This window comes from Malus domestica, chromosome 15, assembly GCF_042453785.1.
Source record: "Malus domestica chromosome 15, GDT2T_hap1".
In the NCBI taxonomy this organism is placed as follows: domain Eukaryota; kingdom Viridiplantae; phylum Streptophyta; class Magnoliopsida; order Rosales; family Rosaceae; genus Malus; species Malus domestica.
The window spans coordinates 5914036-5934361 of record NC_091675.1 but is presented as its reverse complement, the minus strand read 5'-3'; the positions used below and the strand labels follow the sequence as shown (position 1 = coordinate 5934361).

The window sequence follows — 20326 nt, the reverse complement described above, 5'->3', positions numbered from 1 at the left end:
TTTGGTGCTTCAATCAGCAAGCTGTTAATATCTTAATGAATATTAACAGTACTATGGTTGATCTTATGTTTTCAACCACCCAAAAAAATTTAAAAAAGGAAGAAACACCCAAAACAAACCAGTGGAAAAGCTACTGGAATGACTCAATTTCGATAGCAAGCAGAACACTAGCACAACAATGTAAACCTATGACTCAAATTCTAGACTAAATTCATGCATTTTTCAAGTTTCATTAGCATTTGGTCAGGGGATTCTTTGAGAATGCAAGGGAAATGCTGACCGGATTAGGAGAAATTCACGTGACACACAAGACAACATTTCCCTTCAGTGAATGGAAAATAGTGGAGTTAGCTTATATGGCTGGATTATATTTGGTTCATGAAGAACAATTCTCGATATGGGATTATCCAGAAAACCAAGAAAAATCATATCAATACGTTTTTTTAACAAAATTGAAAGAGAAAAAAAAAATTGCAGGGCCTCCAAGTAAATTCCAGATAAACCCATCACTCCAAGTAGATTCCAAGTTCGAGATTTCCATACCTCGAACCGAAGGTGGCTAATTCTAAAGAAATTTTGCAACATTTTCCCTCAATTTTCCCAATAGTTGCCTAATTCTAAAGAAACCCAATAAACCCAGCTGCAACAGACCTCCAAAACCACCAATAAAAACACAAAATTGACCAATTATACAAACAATCAAACATTCATGCAATTCAACACAAACAGATAATACAGAAAACAAGAGAGAGAGAGTTACAGAAAATTAAATCCGAAATCGAGTCACAAATATGCAAGGTGAAATGGGTCTCTTCGAATTGGATTGAGGAATTGCAGTCTCAAAGACCCAGAAACTCAAAAAAAGGGATTACCTATTCGTCTTTATATTTGGTAGTTCGTTGTTGGTGAGGCGCAACGCTAGATCATGGTCTGCGCAGCACAGCTTAGACCTCCATCGCGGTACAGGAACTGAACTCGTGAAAAAAAAAACACTAAAACCTAACTTTTGTTGTTTTGAAATTATAATGAACTGTTTTTAAAAATTTTTAAGTCCAGTTTTGCAAAATGGGCCTACCAAACATGTATTTTTACCTTAAAACTTAAAAATTGTTTTTAAGTTAAAAACTTTGAACTCAAATCCAATACCAAACAAGCTAACATTCTCAGCTGCTCTGCAACGGGTTGGCGACTTCGATCATGCGTCCTACAGTCCACATCGATCTCTTCCATCTCTGCTTCGTGATCCCTTCGATCCCTGCTTCCTCATCTTTTCGATCTTTGCTTCACGATCTTCTCGCCCCCTTATCCTGCACCCAAATTCTCTAGCCTTCAAGAGGTAATTAAATCTCACTTCTTTCTCTGATTCGTGTCTTATTCTCACTATTTTTCTTCGATATTGTTGTGTTTCGATCCCAAATTTTTTCGTATTTTAAGAAATCTTATTTCTGGTATCTGATTTGTGGAGGGTTTTTTATCCTTTTAAACGTGGGTTGTGGGTGTTTTGTCCAGGGAGCAAAATTGATCTGGTTAGGCTTTTTCCCTTTGAAAATTAATAGATGTTCAAATTCGGAACCGTGAATTATTAATTTATTTGTTGATGCGCTTCATGAAAGCGAGGCAATCATGGTTAGATTTCATGCGGTTCATGAAAGACTCAGTCAGGCTTAGAAGGTTTGCCTGATGAGCTTTGCCCATCAGATGAAGTTGAGGAACAGGTATATACATATATGTCCCTTTTTTCCGTTTTCAAGCTAATGCTTCTCATGTGTTATTTCATTTTTTTCACACAGACAGATCTTTTATCAATTCAAACTACTCTCGTTTTGCTGCACACGTTTGATATAAGTTTGTCTGGGTTTGACGAGATTCAGAGTACTTTTTATCAAATTGGTCGCACGGACCACTACAAGGAAGACATCTTCCAAACCCTCTACATAGCATCGAGGTAAATCCCACTTCTGCTCTGCTTCACAAATTATTTGTATTTTTCCGTAATATATTTTGATTTCTAGAACTGTAATTTCAAATTATTGCCCCTTCGACTCCTCTCCCACTGCCTCAAGCCAAAACCAAACCCAGCTCTAGCCTCCAGTCCTCTACAAATCAAACCTTACAAAGTAAAGCACTGTGATTTCGTTTTTTATTTCTGGTCCAGTAACCTTAGGTAAAGCAAAGAACTGTATAAATCCTTATGCATGTGGTTTGTTCTTTTGCAGAATCCGATATTGGAGGTGATAAGTAGCTGGTTTTAGCTTTTGAGGCAGGCACTTGAAGAAGGAGCAAAGATGAATGCATTAGTGGCAACGAACAGAAACTTTAAGTTTGCTGCTCAGCTTTTGGGATTGGACTTCAAGCTTGAGAAAAGTTTACTTATACCATTTAGGGAAATCAAGGTAATTTTGCATATAATCTCCCTTTTGTATATCCCTTACTCTTAATTATAGGTAGATTTCAGACCCTAAAACTAATGTGGTTATTGAGTTTTCTCCTTTCTTTGCTTTTGAACTATATACTTTGGTGCAGGTTGATTGTACTATGCCAAAAGACGATGGCAGTTTGGCTTCATTTGTTGGCTTCAGGGTTCAACATGACAATGCTAGAGGCCCCATGAAGGGAGGAATCAGATATCACCCAGGGGTATATGCATACTTTGTTAAGTTCCACTTCTACGACAAATGTGAATGGTTGTCATATATCAAGACTCGCTGCCGTGAAATTGTCTTTAATTGTTATCGATCCTTTTATGGAAAATGTAGGTTGATCCAGATGTGGTGAATGCTTTGGCGCAGCTGATGACATGGAAGACGGCGGTAGCCAACATCCCATACGGGGGTGCCAAATGGGGTATATGATGTAATCCAGGGGAGTTGAGTCTTTCCAAACTAGAGCAACTCACCAGAGTTTTCACACAAAAGATGCACGATCTTATCGGAATCCACACCGATGTTCCAGCACCAGATATGGGGATGGTCCACAGGTTGAGCACGCCACATTTTCCATTAATTTTGTTCAAGAGATTTGATTACAACAGAATTTGGTTATCAAGTAGATCAGCTTGAATGTCCGAAAAACTTTGAACTGTATTTTAATAGTTTTCTCTTCTCGATCTTTTCGGTTTTTTTTTATGTTTAAACAGACCATGGCATGGATACTAGACAAATACTCAAAGTTTCATGGCTACTCACCTGCACTAGTGACTGGAAAACCTATTGTAAGTAAATCATGGAAATGTGCTTAATGGTTTGCATTGGTTGCTGTTGTTGCATAATGGTTTGAATATGTGCTTAGGTTGGTTTGAAACTCAGGTTGTGTGAATTAAGGTTGTTGATGCACAAAATCAGTGAGGACTTTGGTACAACAGAAAATGTTAAGTTTGTGGTCTCGGGTTCGAGACTTGGGAGCAGCCTCTCCATAAAATGGGGGTAAGGCTAGCCGACATTCACCTCTCCCAGACCCTGCGTAAAGCGGGAGACTTGTGCACTTGGTACAACCTTTTTTTGTGATCTTCGCTAGATTGCTTCGGTCACTAGTGTGGATAAATATGTAAATGGATAGGGACAGGGAAGCAAACACAAGATGTACATGGTTTATCCAGATTGGCTACGTCCACGGAGTATAGGAGTTCTCATTAATTGTGAAGGGTTTACACAAGTACATAGGTTCAAGCTCTCCTTTAGTGAGTACTAGTGAATGATTTAGTACAAATGACATTAGGAAATATTGTGAGAGAATGATCTCTATTTATAGAAGAGAGTTTCTAGTTTCATTCTGACATTGACACGTGTCGTGTTGTGATTGGCTTCTGACGTTGACACGTGTCACACTATGATTGACTTCTGATGTCGACACGTGTCACGCTGTGATTGGCCTCCTGGTTGGAGGGAAACTCTTCTGGGTCCTTGACAGTATAACGTTGACCGGTGCTCAGTAGTTTCGGGATTGGTCAAGTATGGTACAAACAGTGCTCCCCTAAGTTCCCGAGTGAGGGAAGCTCCTCGGTTGGGGACTTGCAAGATCCAAGCCATTGAGTAATCACGAAACTTCTAAGTACTGAAATGTGGTATCATTTTCACTTGCCTTATCTGTCTTATACGTAGATGTGGCATCTTCTCTAGAAGTACTTTTCCTCTATCCAGGGGTGGTATCTTTAACCGATGAAGATGCACAAGGTAATGTATCAATTTCACTTGAAGCTTACTTGTAGTTTCGGGCTTGGTCAAGTGCGATACAAAACCCTATAATAGGAGTCCCCTAAGTCGCCGAGCTAAGAGATTTGCCGAAAGAGGTAACATATAAGGTAAACAATCAGACTTCCAAGCAAGCCACCTGGATTGGAGGTTCGACTTCGGCTTCCGGTTGATTGTTCTTCTTCTCATTGTGTCGTAAACAGCAACAAAGATAAGGAGAAGCAAATGGAGAAGAGATGATATGAGATACTTTTGCTTTTGAAGAAGTAACTTTCCACATGCTTATTCTTGAACTGTGCTGGAGGGTTTTCTGGTATCCTCCAAAGTATAAGGTCGACTCAAGAATTTGAGGGTCAAAACAAGTTCATCAAATCAAGAGTGCGTTCGACCTTGATGATATGTGATACTTTTGCTGTTGATGAAGTAATAGATGAATCGGCACGTGTTCTGTTACGCTTGTCTCCACATGCTTCCTTGTATCCTTCTCACTTGCCCTATCTGTTCCTCAGGCAGATGTGGTATCTTTCCTGGAAGCATAAGATGTTGAAAATGAGTACTCGAGAGCAATGCCAGGTAAGTAATCAGGCAATGGGTTACATGCAGTCAATTCATGACTGAAAGTTTGATTCCAAGTGCTGACTGATGACTCTCTTTCTCATTGTCTTGCAGGTAAGAACAATGCCAAAGGAAAAGACAGGGAAAAAGCATGATATGGGATACTCTTGCTTTTGACCCTGATGATATGAGATACTCTTGCTCTGGTGTGGCTGGTTTGCATAGGTATTATTAGGGGGGGAAGAAAGCTGAGTATTTTGAGAGGCTTCGTTGGGAGTGCCATTTTAGATATGAGGAAGGGTTGAGCATTTTTGCAGGTCTGCCTGTCCGTTGAGGATGAAGGTCGACATATATAGGAGTCTCCCTAACAACAAGTAGTAATGCTATTCCTTTACCCTTCTTGGTCGTAGCAATGTAGTGGGAGCTGCAAGCTTCACGTGTTTTAACTTTGTTAGAGCACTTTGAAAAAGTGGTATGTGGTATCTGGAAAGCTGATGTTACGTATGAAGATTGCAAACAAGTTTTATCCAAGGAAATTTGGCTTTCGAAGTTCGGAGAGCGATGCCTCTTCGGTCTTCGAACAAGCAATCCTGTCGGGGATCTGGCTCTCGAGATTCGGAGAACGATGCCTCTTAGATTTTTGAGAAAGCAATCATGTTGGGAGTCTGGCTCTTGAGATTCGGAGAGCGGTGCCTCTTCAATTTTTGAGAAAGTAATCCTGTTGGGAGTCTGGCTCTGGAGATTCGGAGGGCGGTGCCTCTTCGATTTTTTAGCAAGTAATAATGTTATTCATTTACTCTTCTTGGTCATAGTAATGTAGTGGGAGCTGCAAGCTTCCCATTTTTTAACTTTGTCAGAGCGCTTTGAAAAAGTGGTTTGTGGTATCTGGAAAGCTGATGTTGTGTGTGAAGATTGCAGACAAGCTTTATCCAAGGAAATCTGGCTCTCGAAGTTCGGAGAGCGGTACCTCTTCAGTTTTCGAACAAGCAATCTTGTCGGGGATCTGGCTCTCGAGATTCAGAGAAAGGTGCCTCTTCGATTTTTGAGAAAGCAATCCTGCTGGGAGTCTGACTCTTGAGATTCGGAGAGCAGTGTCTCTTCGATTTTTGAGAAAGTAATCCTGTTGGGAGTCTGGCTCTCGAGATTCAGAGAGTGGTTCCTCTTCGATTTTTGAGCAAGCAATCTTGTTGGGAGTGTTTTCTCCAATGTGAGTAAAGGTTGGGCATTTTTGCTAATCTGCCTTGCCACGGAGCATGGAGGTTGACACACATTGGGATTTTCTAATTATCAAGCAGTGGTGCTATTCCTTTACCCTTGTGGGTAATAGTAGGGTAGCTGGACCTTCAAAATTTATGTGTCTAAACTTTGTCAGAAATATTTGGCAAAGTTATCTGTGGTACCCGAAGAGCTGATGTTGAGTATGGAAAGTGGTGCCTCTTCGAAATCCGAAGAGTGGTGCCTCTTCGAAATCGGAAGAGTGGTGCCTCTTCGATTTTTGAACCAACGGCCATGTTGCCCTTTCTTTTATAAGGGCACCAATTGTGTGCAAGAAGTACATTCAAAGAGTTATTACTTGTATGAATTTTCCCCTTACTTCAGAGATTTATTGCACCTCATTTCTTATTCATCATTTCTGAGAATGTCTGGCCCATCCGACCGTCGTTTTGACTTGAACTTTGGTGAAGAGGCAACCATGCTTTCTCAAGGCAACATATGGCGTCTATCCTTCTTCCCCTACTGGTCCTCTTACCGTTGAGGACTCTATGATGAAGAATGATATGACTGCTGCGGTGGTGGCCAGGAACCTTCTCACTCCCAAAGATAACAGACTTCTTTCCAAACGATCTGATGAGTTGGCTGTTAAGGATTATCTGGCTCTCAGTGTTTAGTGTGCAATTTCTGTGTCTAATATGGCCCAACGTCTATTTGCTCGAACCCGCCAAGTTGAATTATTGGCGGCTGAAGTGATAAGTCTCGAACAGGAGATCAGAGGGCTCAAGCATGAGAATAAACAGTTGCACAAGCTCACACATGATTATGCTACAAACATGAAGAGGAAGCTCGACCAGCTGCAGGAATTTGATGGTCAGATTTTACTTGTTCATCAGAGGTTTGTGGGTTTGTTCCAAAGACATTTATTGCCTTTGTCTTCTGGGGTTGTACCGCGTAATGAAGCTCCAAATGATTAACCTTCGGTGCCTCCTCCTTCCGGGGTTCAGCCTAGTATTGAGGCTCCGAATAATCACCCTTTGGTGCCTCCTCTTTCTGGGGCTCTGCTGACTGCTGAGACTTCTTCTGAGCAACCTTTGTGAAGGCTCCCTCTTGTTTGTTTATTTTGATTCATGTATATGTACATATTTGTAACTTATCGGAGATATCAATAAACAAACTTTGCTTCATTTCAACGTATTGTGTTAAATACATCAAGACCTTCTTCACTAAGTTCTTTAAATTTTTCCTTTTGTTGAAACTTGTATGTTGAAGCTTTGTGAGTGAAGCATGTAGGTTGAGGTAGTGCTCCCTTAATTTCCCGAGTGAGGAAAACTTCTCGTTTGGAGACTTGAAAAATCCAAGTCACTGAGTGGTCGTGAGACTTCCGAGTATCAAGGTGCAGTAGCATATGGTAGGAGTCACTGTTTATACCATATTTAGGGTCTCGTATTTAGACTTCGTATAAATACTCAGGGGACTTAAATGTAATTATGTAATAAAGGAAGGGGCAAATATGTAATTAGAGAATGAGCCCTTATTCTATAAAAGGGCCTCCTTACCCTCACACACCCGAAACCTCTCCTATCTAGAGCAAAGCTTTCACTCTCTCCCTCACTTCTCAGAGAAATACAATACAATCAGTGTGGACGTAGCCCAAACCTTGGGGTGAACCACGATACATCTTGTGTCATTTACATTACTTGCAGATTCACAGTCGGATTTACGTTGTTCCAAGACCTCCGGTTTTGTGTATCAACATTTGGTGCCGTGTGGGAATTGACACGAAAAGCTATGTCGGTTCTCTTTCATTTTTTTCACCTCCACCGTGAATTTGCAGAAACCCAGAACCTCCATTCTTGGGCTTTTCTAGAAAACCCCCACTTACTTTCTCTCGTCCCTTCCTCTTACTTTCTCTCTCTAATAACCCATACCTCTAACTCTTGAGCTCCATCATCACTAGAAACCCTTGGCAGGAACCTTTCGCACTTCATTTCCACAAGGAAGGATCCCGTAATCGGAGGAAGGAGTGGCAGTTTTGGTAATTACGGGGTCATTGATGGGCGGTTTCTAGAGGAGGCGTTCAGACTCGCCTTCATCACAATACTCGAACCTGGTGAAGGAAGGGTGGGTGCAAGTCAGGAGAGGGAGGGAGGAGTAATCGTCGTCATCCTCATCGATTTCATCGCTGCTGTCCTCATTGATGTCTTGGTCCTCATTTTTCAGCCGGGTAATCGTCTTCTTCAGCCCAATCTGCATTTCCAGTTTTTGCTTTCTGGGTTTTTGCAAAACGCGGTCATTTTCAGCTTCCATGGGCTTTCGTGAAGCGGTTGGTCTCGGAGGCCAAACAGTTCCGCCATAACAAGAGCTCTGTTTTGAGCTCCTCCACCTCCCCTGTTCTCTACGCACCGTCGAGCCGGGTAAATGTCTTGGTCCTTATCGATTTCGTCGCTGCTGTCCTCATTGGGTCAGGAGGGATAATCTGCTGTGGGTCTACCTCCTCGTCACTTTCCTCCTCTTTAATTCTTAAATGGCAGAAGAGGAGCTCGTTAATAGTGACAAGAAAAACATGGCTGCAAGTGTTGAAAAACCGAGCCAGCTGCTACCCAAAGGTGACGATGGTCATAGTGATGAGGTTGATCTAGATGAAGAGGACGATGAGGTCGCCGCATTGGAATCGGAAAAGGATCAGTTGGTTTTTGGCCTTCAGTTTTCTCTCAAGGAGCAGATCGAGAAAATAAAAAAGAAAAGAGAAAAGTGAGAAACAGAAACAAAAGCAAAAGCTAAAAGAGAAAGGAAATGATTATATTTTTGCTTTTGTCCACCACTAAATGATGCATGTTCCTATTTTTTGAAAGCCAGAGAAAAGCAAATGGGTGATGTCGGAAAGGCTATCCAAAGCAGCTGTCATTTCAGAGAAAACACAAAAAGCAAAAGAAAGGTGCGGTGGAAAAGAGAAAAGCAAAAGCAAGGAATAAACACCCCACCAGAATGATGTAATTTATTTTTATTATCTTTCGGAGACATCTGTATAAACCCCATCAGAGGGTAATATGTATAAACCCCATCAGAGGGTAACTAAAAAAAAAAAAAAAAACAGCAAAGCCCAAAACAAATGGGCTGGCATGTTGTAGAGGGCGAAGGCCCATAAGCCCGAAATAGCACCAACCAGGTGATCAAAAGTACGCCCAGTACTCCACAATTATTCGGCAACCCGCCGCTATTACCACCAATCAGGTGATCAAAAGTACGCTCAGTACTTCAAAATTATTCGGCAACCTGCCGCTTTTACCACCAACCAGGTGATGAAATGTACAGCCCGTACTCTAATATCATTTGGCAACTAGCCATTCATACCACCAACCAGGTGACGAAATGTACAACTCGTACTCTCCTTTATGCCACCAACCAGGTGATCAGAAGTACGCCCAATACTCCAAATTATACATGAGCATTACTCATGTCATTCATACATAAACATTCATGAGCATCACTCATGACAATCATACATAAACATTCATGACCATCATTCATGTCAACATTCATGAGCATCACTCATGTTAACATTCATGAGCATCACTCATGACAACATCCATGAGCATCACTCATGTCAATCAACATAAACATTCATGAGCATCACTCATGTTAACATTCATGAGCATCACTCATGACAACATCCATGAGCATCACTCATGTCAATCAACATAAACATTCATGAGCATCATTCATGTCAATCAGCTTCAAAAGCTTCATTTATAGAGCTCTAGCTTCAAAAACATCATTTACAGAGCCCTAGCTTTAAAGCTTCACTTGCAAAGCTTCACCTACAAAGTTTCAGTGCAGGGTATACAAATACCACCTCCGAACAACCACCACTTCGGCCCATACATGGATTCAATTTGAAGTCTCCAGCCAACAAACTCTATTGACCGAAGACTTGGGGGACTACATTATGTACCATTTATTGGGCCTCAACTGGGCCTCATGAAAAATACTTGGAGGACTTGGCCCATTACTTATGTATTGAGGAGCGAGCCTTTATTCTATAAAAGGGACTCCCTCACCATCATTAGAGAGCATCGTCGCCTACTGAGCAACCGCCTCGCCGCGAACATGAACTCTAGCCCATCATTTATGTATTGAGGAACGAGCCCTTATTCTATAAAAGGGACTCCCTCACCATCATTAGAGAGCATCAACTCTAACCCATCATTCATGTATTGAGGAGCGAGTCCTTATTCTATAAAAAGGACTCCCTTACCTTCAAACGCCACAAGCCGAGTCAACCAAGGCAACATAAGCCACGAGCCAAGCAGCCTCGCAGCGTGTGCTACTTCTAGTTGAGCGTCATTTCAGATTGAGCACTGACTTATATCGAACATCGGTTCAAGACAGCATCTAGTTACTTCGGCCCACACATGGACTGAATTTCAAGTCTCTAGCCAACAGACTCTCTTGACTGAAGACTTGGCGGACTACTGTTTATACCATGTTTAGGGTCTCGTATTTAGACCTTGTATAAATACTCGGGGGACTTAAATGTAATTATGTAATTAAGGAAGGGGAAAATATGTAATTAGAGGAGGAGCCCTTATTCTATAAAAGGGCCTCCTCACCCTCACAAACCCGAAGCCTCTCCTATCTAGAGCAAAGCTCTCACATTTTCTCCCTCACTTCTCAGATAAATACAATACAATTAGTGTGAACGTAGCCTAAACCTTGGGGTGAACCACGATACATCTTGTGTCATTTACATTACTTGCAGATTCACGGTCGGATTTACGTTGTTCCAAGACCTTCGGTTTTGTGCATCAACAAAGGTGTAAAAAATGAATATGAATGAACCTTTAGCTACTGCATGTAGATTCAGTTTTCCTTTGCATTTCAGTGAGTTGGAAACTGAGTGGAACTGTTTGAGAGAGAGAAAGAGAAAGGATGATGTTTGGATTTTGGTATATGCAGCCCTACTGTAACTTTTTATACACACTGAATACACTTACCTTTTGTTATATGCACACATAGATTGCATACGCATACAATACACACACACACACACACACATCACACACTTATCCACATAGAGTACACACACATTTTATATGCATTCACAGTACATGCACATGCAATGTCACACAAACACTATCATGTACTTATACACACACAACACATACAATATATACTCACACGCTTATGCCTTTTTTTATCACTTGGAAGATTTTTTTGTTTTTCCTTAGCAATACAATATACACTCACACACTTATGCAGCACAAGCACTCACACACACAGTACACACATTGTTGTTTTTCCTTATTTGGTTATTGGGATGCCAAACTTTAAGAATTTGTGTTTAATTTGATTCTTTGGTATACTCAGTTAATTAGCTAAGTAGTGGTTTACATTTAGATAATATATATATATATATATATATATGTATATATATGATTTTGGACTGTAGTTTTTCTCTAACTTAATTTGTTTTGATTCAATGGGTTAGTGAGTTAAGGTTGTTCTTAACTTTCTGTTTCCTGATTGAATTTGTTTTGATTCAATTGGGTTAGTGAGCTAAATTTCAAAAGGGGGGGGGGGTTTGGTTTCCGAATGCCTCTTATGGGTTGTGCATGAGGCTAGAGGATTTGAACTAAACCACGCAATGGACATTCATAATAATGTGCAAGTAGGTATTGCATATACGCTTAATGGTTTGCATTGCTTGCTGTTTTTGCATAATGGTTTCAATATGTGCTTAGGTTGGTTTAAAACCCAGGTTCTGTGAGTATAGCGGTTTAATTGGGGGAATGAAAAATTAAAGTTGGCCTTTCATTGAAGATGGTTAAACAATTGGAGTTTGTTTTATTAGAAAGATGGTTAAACAATTTTGGCTGTTCCCTTTTTCACTGTGGCTCTGTTTCAACCATTACATTTCATACATTTGAAATTTGTTTACTATCTCATTAATTGGTGTACGTTAGCTCATTAACTCAAATTTAATGAGATTTGGTCCTCCAATTTGTCTGATTTCCTAACGGATTTACTTTCTTTGGAAATTTCAGGAACCCTGATTATGGGAGGAAGAATACGCTTCATTGCCATCTTTAGGTATACAATTTTGCACACTGATTACATGTTCAAAGCCTAATTAATTGTACACCAATTTTTTATTACTTTTGTAAAGCTTTTGTACTTAGATTTAAATATGTGATTAGTTTGTGAAGAATAAACGAGAAAACTAATCATGGGGACATACTTCTTTTTCGATTTTCTCCGCTGCATGGTTTCTTGAATGAAATTGGATTCATGGATGTAGGGATACAGCAACGACTGAGGTGTGAATAAAAGGTCTAGGCGTAACGATTTCAAGGTTTAGAATTGATTCGAAAATGCGAGAAAATGCTGCATTCTCTGTTCTTTTTTGCTGTTTGCTGTAGTGATTCCAACTTAGTATATACCCATTTTTAGAGAACCATGAATGGTGGTTGTTAAATGTTGAGCCATTTGACAATCCTTAGTTCTGCATTCCTTGATTTTTTTTTGCTGTTTCAAGTTTGAACAACCTTTCATGTTCTTTTCTGATGGTTTATAATTGTATATTTGCAAAGATGCATGGCTATTAGACCTTCAATTAGAGATCATCATGATTGCATTGTCATAAGACTAAAGCTGTACAATTACTATTTGCTAAATATTACTTCTGTCATTTAATTGAGGTTCGTGTAGAAGAGGACTCAGGCATGTTGTTAGTGTAGATTTACATTTCTTATTACTTTCGTGTAGTATTTGATTGTAAGTCATGAACAAGCCAATGTTTTTCAAACTTTACAGATGCCTATGTTCACATATGAATTCTTTTCAAAAAAAAAAAAAAAAATGTTCACATATGAATAATTTGGCTTATGGACATTAATGTTGTAAGCATATATGGTAATTGTTCAATCTATGGAATATCTATTTAAGGTCTCATTGGTTTAACATTATCAAAACTTCTGCATATGTCTGAAGTTTAATGAATGCTTATATATACATATAAGATCTGAAACCGATGGAATTGTTTTCTTATTTAGTAACCACCGTGTATATATATATATATATATATATATATATACACACATATGTATGTATATGTATATGTATACGTATGTGTGTATGCATATGCGTATGTGTATGTGTATTCCAATAAACTTGCTTATATCTTTGGAAATATGTACGTACCAACTGTCAAAGCATGTATATACTGGTGTCCAAGTTGAGCACAACAATGACACTCCATTCTATTCAATCTCAGTTATTGATACAGCGTTTGATGATCTAATTCACCTATTTTCTCTATTGCGATTTTGTCTTATATCTCTTGGTTAACATTAAAATTTGGATGGGGGAAAATGGTTTGTGGTTAGATGGGTATTTATTAACCCATAGTGCTCAACCACATAAGTTAGACCTTTTAGTTACTTTATTTTGCTCTAATCCTGTCAATTTTTTGGCTGACATTTCACGTAATTAAAGGTTTATATTTCCCACTAGGAAGTATCTGGGAAAAGAAAAGGGGAAGGAAACAAGAGCCGAAGTAAGGGCTGTTTTCTTTTCTTTTAAATTGTTTAACGTTTATGCTTTTTATTTGTCGAGTTCGTAATTTAGTTCATTTATACCGTGTTTTTGGCATGGTTTATTCTTTTAAGTGCCGGTTACCCTATAGCCGTTATAATTTAGGTCTTTAGTTGTTTGATAGAAAATCGCTTTGATCTACTATTCATAGCTTACCACATGTGGTAGCAGAGTGATTGCGTTAGTAGCTTATGTATACAAGTGAATTCAGATGACACAATGAGTTAGATATTCGAAAAAACGTCTGTTCATTTTTTGAATTTATAAAAACTGTCGAATCAATTTGAGTATGTAATTTTATGTTAATTGTTAGGTAAATTGTTGTTTTTTTTTCGCTGATAAGAAGTATAGAGTTTGGCTGTGTAAATGTGTGTAGTTTTATACATTTCGCTTGGTTGACAATTTGATAATGGCTGAAGTGCATTCTTTAATCAAATGTGTTTTCTTTCCTCGATCGTAAATGTCTTTTTGGTATTTTGCAGATCAAAACAAAGTGAAAGCTTTTGACTAAATTTTGCAACTGCTACTTTGCTGCTTTGGTAAAGTCTCAACTTCTTGATAATATCAATTAATTTTGGCTGTAATGTTAGGGTATTGAGTTGAATGCATATGCTACATGGCATAGGTCTAACATGATTAGAACTTTAATATCATGATGTGTGATGCTAATTAAGCACAATATGAGTATCTGTACCAAGAAAGACATGAGCATCTAACGGATTTACTTTCTTTGCAATTTCAATTTGGGAATTGAATTTATTTACAAAATTACGATCCTTTTTAAAATTTAGAAAAGAGCATGTTAAAAGACCAATTTTCTTTACAAAAACTTGAATTCAAAGTAGACCATCAGTGAAAACGAACCAACAACGATTATGGTAATTTAGTAAATTAAACATAAACCATCTTTGAGAGTCATACTCCCATTGTCGGTTTTCCTTGCGAGCATATTTCCTACCCAAAGTTTCCCAAACTGTGTTCTCAAACTGCTGCATCGGCATATCTTTCCAACTTCTAATAGTGTTTGGTCCCCATACTTTCCACAATTAGTTTTGGATCTTAATAATAGCTGCTATATTGCTTGCAATTGTCAATGATTTAAGTTTTTCGTTTTCTTTTCTTTTTGGAAAGCATGAGTGTGAAGTTTTATCAGAGTTTGACAAACAAATATATATTGAATATTTCAAATAGACTTTAAATTTATCCCATAGAATTTCTCCTTTTCTTTTTATGATTGTTGTTGCCATGCCGAGAAAAAAAAAATTATATTAATGGCTGTTCATTTACCTCTGTAGTATTTCATACTTATTCTGATCTCCACTGGTTCTTTAAATGGTGTGGTTTTTCAATCAGTTAACATTTTTTAAAACGGGAGTTTTAACAAAACACTCCCGGTACTATTCATTTTGAACGAAAAACCACTTTTTTTACCTTTAGCTGACACAATTCACTATACCTTTAAAAATGACTTTTCATTAAAAGAGAAGTTTTTTTGGACTTTTCATTAGTTTTCCTTTTTTAAAATTCAAACAACATTATGGTTCTAAGTGTATTCATTTGGCTAGCGTCGGCTAAATCCTCTCGAAATTTGGTTTAGTCAGTACATGTTTGTATAATATTTTGATAGAAAATGTGTTATATTCTCTTTGTATTTGGTTTGCAAAGGGAGGGCAACATTTTTCGGGCTTTGGATATTAAAGACTAAAGATGGTTTTACTTTGTTAATTAGTTTAATTAGCATGTGGTTTGGTGGGGTCTGGTACGTATGATTGAACTAAAGTGTGACAGAAGAAACTGTGAATAGTGATTGGTAAATATTTCGCATTTTTTTCTATGGGCCATTTGTGTTCTATTTGGGTTGTATTTTGAGTCATGTAATTTAAATTGCATACAAAGGGCTAAAGAAGTAAATCCAGTATACAGGCTCTCGCGGTAAAGTTTAAGTTGAAGCTACACTATGGAATGTTAAATATTTAGTTGAAATCTGAAGACTGAAAAATAAAATAACTTAGAAGCTAAACTGAGTAGAGTTAAGTTTTTAGCCTCAAATATCCTTAGGCGGACACAAAATTTTGACCCCGACATCCAAGATTTTGATCCCAACAGCGTGGATAAACATGCTGTCAGACGACTGATTCCAAAACACATTTTAACAGCTTTATCTGGCTGATAATTCAGAACATTATCAAGTATAAATGACTGGTTGTCAGTTAAACCCTTATGAGATTTACCCTTTGTTTGTTGCACTTTTGCAAATTTAATCCGTTCCACCATCACAGTTTTTTTTACTTTTACAGTTTCCGGAATGCATTTTCGATCTTAATACTATCTGCTCTGTTGCTTGCAGTGATCAATTTTTAAAACTTGAAACAACATTATAGTTCTAAGGAAAATTTGGGAAGACCAAGGATGTAACCATCTTCAGTTTCACATTGTTCGCCATTAGATTTCCTAATATAAGTATTTTTTACATGATCTTACTGGTGAATTGTTAAACGGTACAAAGAGAGAAAACAGCATGCAATTTTATAAACTAAACTTTACATGCATTCTCTTTAGTATGGGGTATCCGAGAAAATAGGTTGAAGGATTAGGTTTGGTTGGATTTCAACCATTACATTTCATAGATTTGAAATCTGTTTACTTTCTCATTTAATTCGTGTACGTTAACTCATTTAACTCAAATTTAATGAGATTTGGTCCTCCAATTTCTCGGATTTCCTAACGGATTTACATTCTTTGGAAATTTCAGGAACCCTGATTCTGGGAGGAACAATACGCTTCATTGCCTTCTTTAGGTATACAATTCTGCACACTGATTATATGTTCAAAGCCTAATTAGTTATACACCATTTTTTATTACCTTTGCAAAGCTTTTGTACTTAGATTTTAGATATGTGATTAGTTTGTGAAGAATAGACGAGAAAACTAATCATGGGGACATACTTCTTTTTCGATTTTCTCATCTGCATTGTTTCTTGAATGAAATTGGATTCATAGATGTAGGGATACAACAACGACTGAGGTGTGAATAAAAGGTCTAGGCGTAACGATTTCAGGGTTTATAATTGATTCGAAAATATGAGAAAATGCTGCATTCTCTGTTTTTCTTTTGCTATTTGCTGTAGTGATTCCAACTTAGTATATACCCATTTTTATAGAACCATGAATGGTGGTTGTTAAATGTTGAACCATTTGACAATCCTTAGTTCTGCATTCCTTCAATTTTTTTTTTGCTGTCTGCTGTTGTCATTCCAACTTAGTTTATACTTATTTTCATAGAACCATAAATGCTGGTTGTTAAATGCAGTCCAAATGTTCTATTCTAACTCAAAACCATCCTCTTCCAAAAATGAACAATCTCATTGATTTTCACTAAACGTACTCCACAGTAAACCATTATTTACTCTATTTAGCCTATTCCTTCTAAAACCAACGTTCTCACACTCTAACCCCTGTACTAATTAAGAACCGCCTGCGATACCTCATCCTTACTTTAGGCCTTTAAATTAATATGGTGACAGAAGATGCATTCCCGTTGTTAGCAGCTTTTCTTTCGTTAAATATAAATTTGTCGTACATTAAGTCCATTGAACTGTCCCAGTTAGAGTCCATTGCACTGTCGCAAATTGTGTTACTATTCCTGTATCCATTTGTTTGCGCATCGAATTCTAACTCTCAGTCTCACTGATTTGTTGTAGTTTAGATCAAGGTCTTATTGCAATGTTGTGATCTGCTCTTCTTGCTGCCTTTATCTAGGAATCCGCATCTATTGCATTTGAATCAAGGATTTGGTATGTCACCTAAACTAATATACATTGTTTCCCTGTGCTTTCCGTTTGAGTTAATGCAAATTTATCATGTTTAAGTCGATTGTTTGGTTTTATCAGCTTATGTCATTCGTTTGCTACCTGCTTTGTTTCTCATTCTTGGTTATCTCTGTAATCTTTTGATACTTCACAAGTTCATTGGTTTCTTTGTTTTTGTTGGTTTTAAATTGGTCTCAACCATTCTATTATTGTTCAAAGGTGCATTGGCGTCATCTGTGATTTTGCTTTAACTAGTTGTTCCTAATTCTTAGTCGAATGTTGTTAGTCATTTTATATATTTTTTTTGTCAATTGCTTTCTTTCTTTGTTGCGTTTTCAATTTCCAAACCATTCTTCAGACGTTAGTTACTTTGCTTGGTTGGTGTTTTCGTTAGGTTTTCCTAAGAGTCAACCATCTCATCCCTCCCAAAGTACATTAATAAGTGCTGTTAATAACTACGCTCTCCGAACAAACCTAAGTTATTTCCAAAAAACTCACAGCTTCTATATTTGAGTTTTAAATTTTTTTGACACAGTTACAGTTATTTTAAGATCTACAAGCTAAACACATTTTTCTTTCTAAATACATAAATATTAATGTTGTATTTAATTTGTTATTCAGGGTTAATAAAATGGTGAAAGAGATTGATCGAAGCGAATAACAAATTCTAGAAGGCGATTTGGTAAAAAAATTTAAGGGAACTGATTAAGGCTCGAAACGATGAAAAGAATGAAGGAACGATAGTGAAATGTTTCGATACTGCCCCAGGACCCAGTACAAAGAAATCAGTGAAAATAGAAAAAACAAGGTTCGGTTTGCGTGTTTATGGTAAGGGCCCAAACCGAAACAAATTGGTGGTGCACACTCTCTACTCACCTTATATATCCCTTTGTCATTCATTATTATGTTGAATTTATTTAGATAAATGTTTCTTATTCATCCAATTACGATTAGTACACTGATTTCCCGCAGTATAGCGCGGGCTTATTTTCTAGTAAACTCTAAGTGTTAGTGAATCTATCGTTTTGATGGGATACGCATCCTTCGAAACTAATTTCAACTATCGAACTGTCAAACTTGTTTATATATGCTTCGAGATCGCATACTCCAAAATTGCAAAAAACAAACATTCAGAGATCAAGCAACGAGACAAAACTTTTCAACGGTTATCAAGGAAAAATCACGATTTAACGGTGATTTTAACTCCGATTTTGATGATTTTTTACAGCTACACTCTTTGACCCTATATGAATACAATGAATGAATTCGATCTTTAATTTAAAATATTTACACTAGTGGATACCACAAAATCTTATATTATATTTACTGAAAGTATAAATAAATTATAAGTGTTAGTAAATCTATTGTTTTGATGAGATACACATTCTATGAAACTAATTTCAATGATCCAACCATCAAACTTGTTTATATATGCTTCCAGGTCGCATACGCCAAAAATGACAAAAAACAAACATTTAGAGATTAAGTAACAGGACAAAACTTTTCGACGGTTATAAATGAAAAATCACGATTTAACGGTTATTTTAAATCCGATTTAGATGATTTTTAGTAGCTACACTCCTTGACCCTATATGAATACAATGAATGAATTCGATCTTCAATTTAAAATATTTACACTAGTGGATACCACAAAATCTTATGTTATATTTAATGAAAGTATAAATAAATTCTAAGTGTTAGTAAATCTATCATTTTGACATAGATATTTAAAAAAAACTAAAATCTATGTCATTTAGAACCGACGCAGACTTTAAAATATTTAAAAACAATACTTTGTGTCGCTTAAAAGCGACACCAATGCTTTATGTCGCTTAAAAGCGACACTGTTTTGTTTAAAGCGACGCTAGTATTTAAAATTATTAAAATATATGTCAGTTATAAGCGACATTAAATGTTTACGTCGGTTTAAAAGCGACGTAGACATTTTATGACGCTTATAAGCGACAGTAAATCCTACGTCATCTTCAGTTAGTGTCGCAACTGTCTTATCTGCCACTATATTATATTAAACCGACGCCACTTACTGACACTATAAGGCCCTTTTGTAGTAGTGTGTGTAAAGCTAATGAATTCTCAATGTTGATTGGATGTTTGGGTAGTTAAACATCACTGGAAATATGTGATCCTTTCCCTTTTTCATTTTTCCTTTGGTTTGGATTTTAGGAAGATGATTGCATAATCCACCGAGCTGGGAAAAAGGGTAAAATCAGTTATGGGTGGCTATATGTAGGAATGCATGGATGCATTGATAGGATAATCTCATTATTTTGTTGGTCTTTTATCTTGAACATGTTCTTTATGAGTGTAGTTTCATTATAGACATTCCATTTCTACTATTGGATTGCTTTTTACAGCCGAGATTGCCATCTTTGATTTTATGAAAATTTTAAATTTTTGGTTTTATTTCAAAATTTTACATTTCTATTTTTTTTTAAATAGAACCTATTGGGCACAATAACAAAAATAGTGCAAACATGGATGGAGAAGGTCATCTGACAAGTTTGTCAGAACATAGACACACAAATGCCTTTATTTGTGCTTGCCTCTTTGAGCACCAAACAGTTTATTGTGCCCTTTTAGCAATGGTGATGCCTATAGAGGGCAATTATACAAATATAGTTGTTGCACTGTTGCTATTGGTCTATGGGTACATATGTTGGTGCTTTTTGGCCTTAAAGGGCACATATAATTTATTGTGCGCAGTGCTCAAATTTTGTGTAGTGATCATTTTATCATACAAACGTCATAATCACAGCCGTTCATTCTCTTTGATAATCATTATCTAAAGATCATATTTAGAAAAAATCATTCAATTTGAAGACTGTTAGCATCCATATAGATCATACAAATTGACCGTTTATCATAAGTACATTGCTTAATTATCACCATAACCATTGATTTGTTCGACACTTATGAATGACTAAACGGTCTTTAAATTGAATGACT

The 20326-nt window shown here is 37.3% G+C and overlaps 1 protein-coding gene and 1 long non-coding RNA gene across 12 annotated transcripts; both read left to right on the top strand.

The window, feature by feature from the left end:
- Nucleotides 1–1124: 1124 nt before the first annotated feature.
- On the top strand, nt 1125–18346 carry LOC103425034 (glutamate dehydrogenase 1-like). Of its 11 annotated transcripts, XM_070813602.1 has the most exons (13): nt 1155–1336; nt 1510–1715; nt 1791–1945; nt 2217–2393; nt 2524–2637; nt 2757–2810; nt 10856–10903; nt 12002–12047; nt 13452–13512; nt 14033–14089; nt 16303–16348; nt 17252–17344; nt 17981–18346. In XM_070813602.1, the coding sequence occupies exons 4-8, from the start codon at nt 2286–2288 to the stop codon at nt 12008–12010; spliced, it is 333 nt and encodes a 110-aa protein (XP_070669703.1). In that variant the 5' UTR covers nt 1155–1336; nt 1510–1715; nt 1791–1945; nt 2217–2285; the 3' UTR covers nt 12011–12047; nt 13452–13512; nt 14033–14089; nt 16303–16348; nt 17252–17344; nt 17981–18346. The 11 variants fall into 11 exon arrangements, with proteins under 11 accessions (XP_070669709.1, XP_070669706.1, XP_070669710.1 ...); XM_070813608.1 differs by lacking the exons at nt 10856–10903; nt 13452–13512 and adding an exon at nt 3137–3211 and having other exon boundaries at nt 1125–1336; nt 1632–1715; nt 1872–1945; nt 2265–2393; nt 2757–2977; XM_070813609.1 differs by lacking the exons at nt 10856–10903; nt 13452–13512 and adding an exon at nt 3137–3211 and having other exon boundaries at nt 1148–1336; nt 1632–1715; nt 2253–2393; nt 2757–2977; nt 17257–17344.
- LOC139192154 (uncharacterized) lies at nt 4604–7147 on the top strand. The gene is made up of 2 exons (XR_011576028.1): nt 4604–4760; nt 4857–7147. It is a non-coding gene; the product is annotated as an uncharacterized lncRNA (long non-coding RNA).
- Nucleotides 18347–20326: the final 1980 nt, after the last annotated feature.

Excerpts from the sequence above, each read along its gene's own strand:
- LOC103425034 (XM_070813602.1), top strand. The coding sequence starts at position 2,286 with ATGAATGCATTAGTGGCAACGAACAGAAACTTTAAGTTTGCTGCTCAG. Across the intron at positions 2,394-2,523 it reads TACCATTTAGGGAAATCAAG|GTTGATTGTACTATGCCAAA; the intron begins GTAATTTTGCAT and ends ACTTTGGTGCAG. Across the intron at positions 2,638-2,756 it reads GAATCAGATATCACCCAGGG|GTTGATCCAGATGTGGTGAA; the intron begins GTATATGCATAC and ends TGGAAAATGTAG.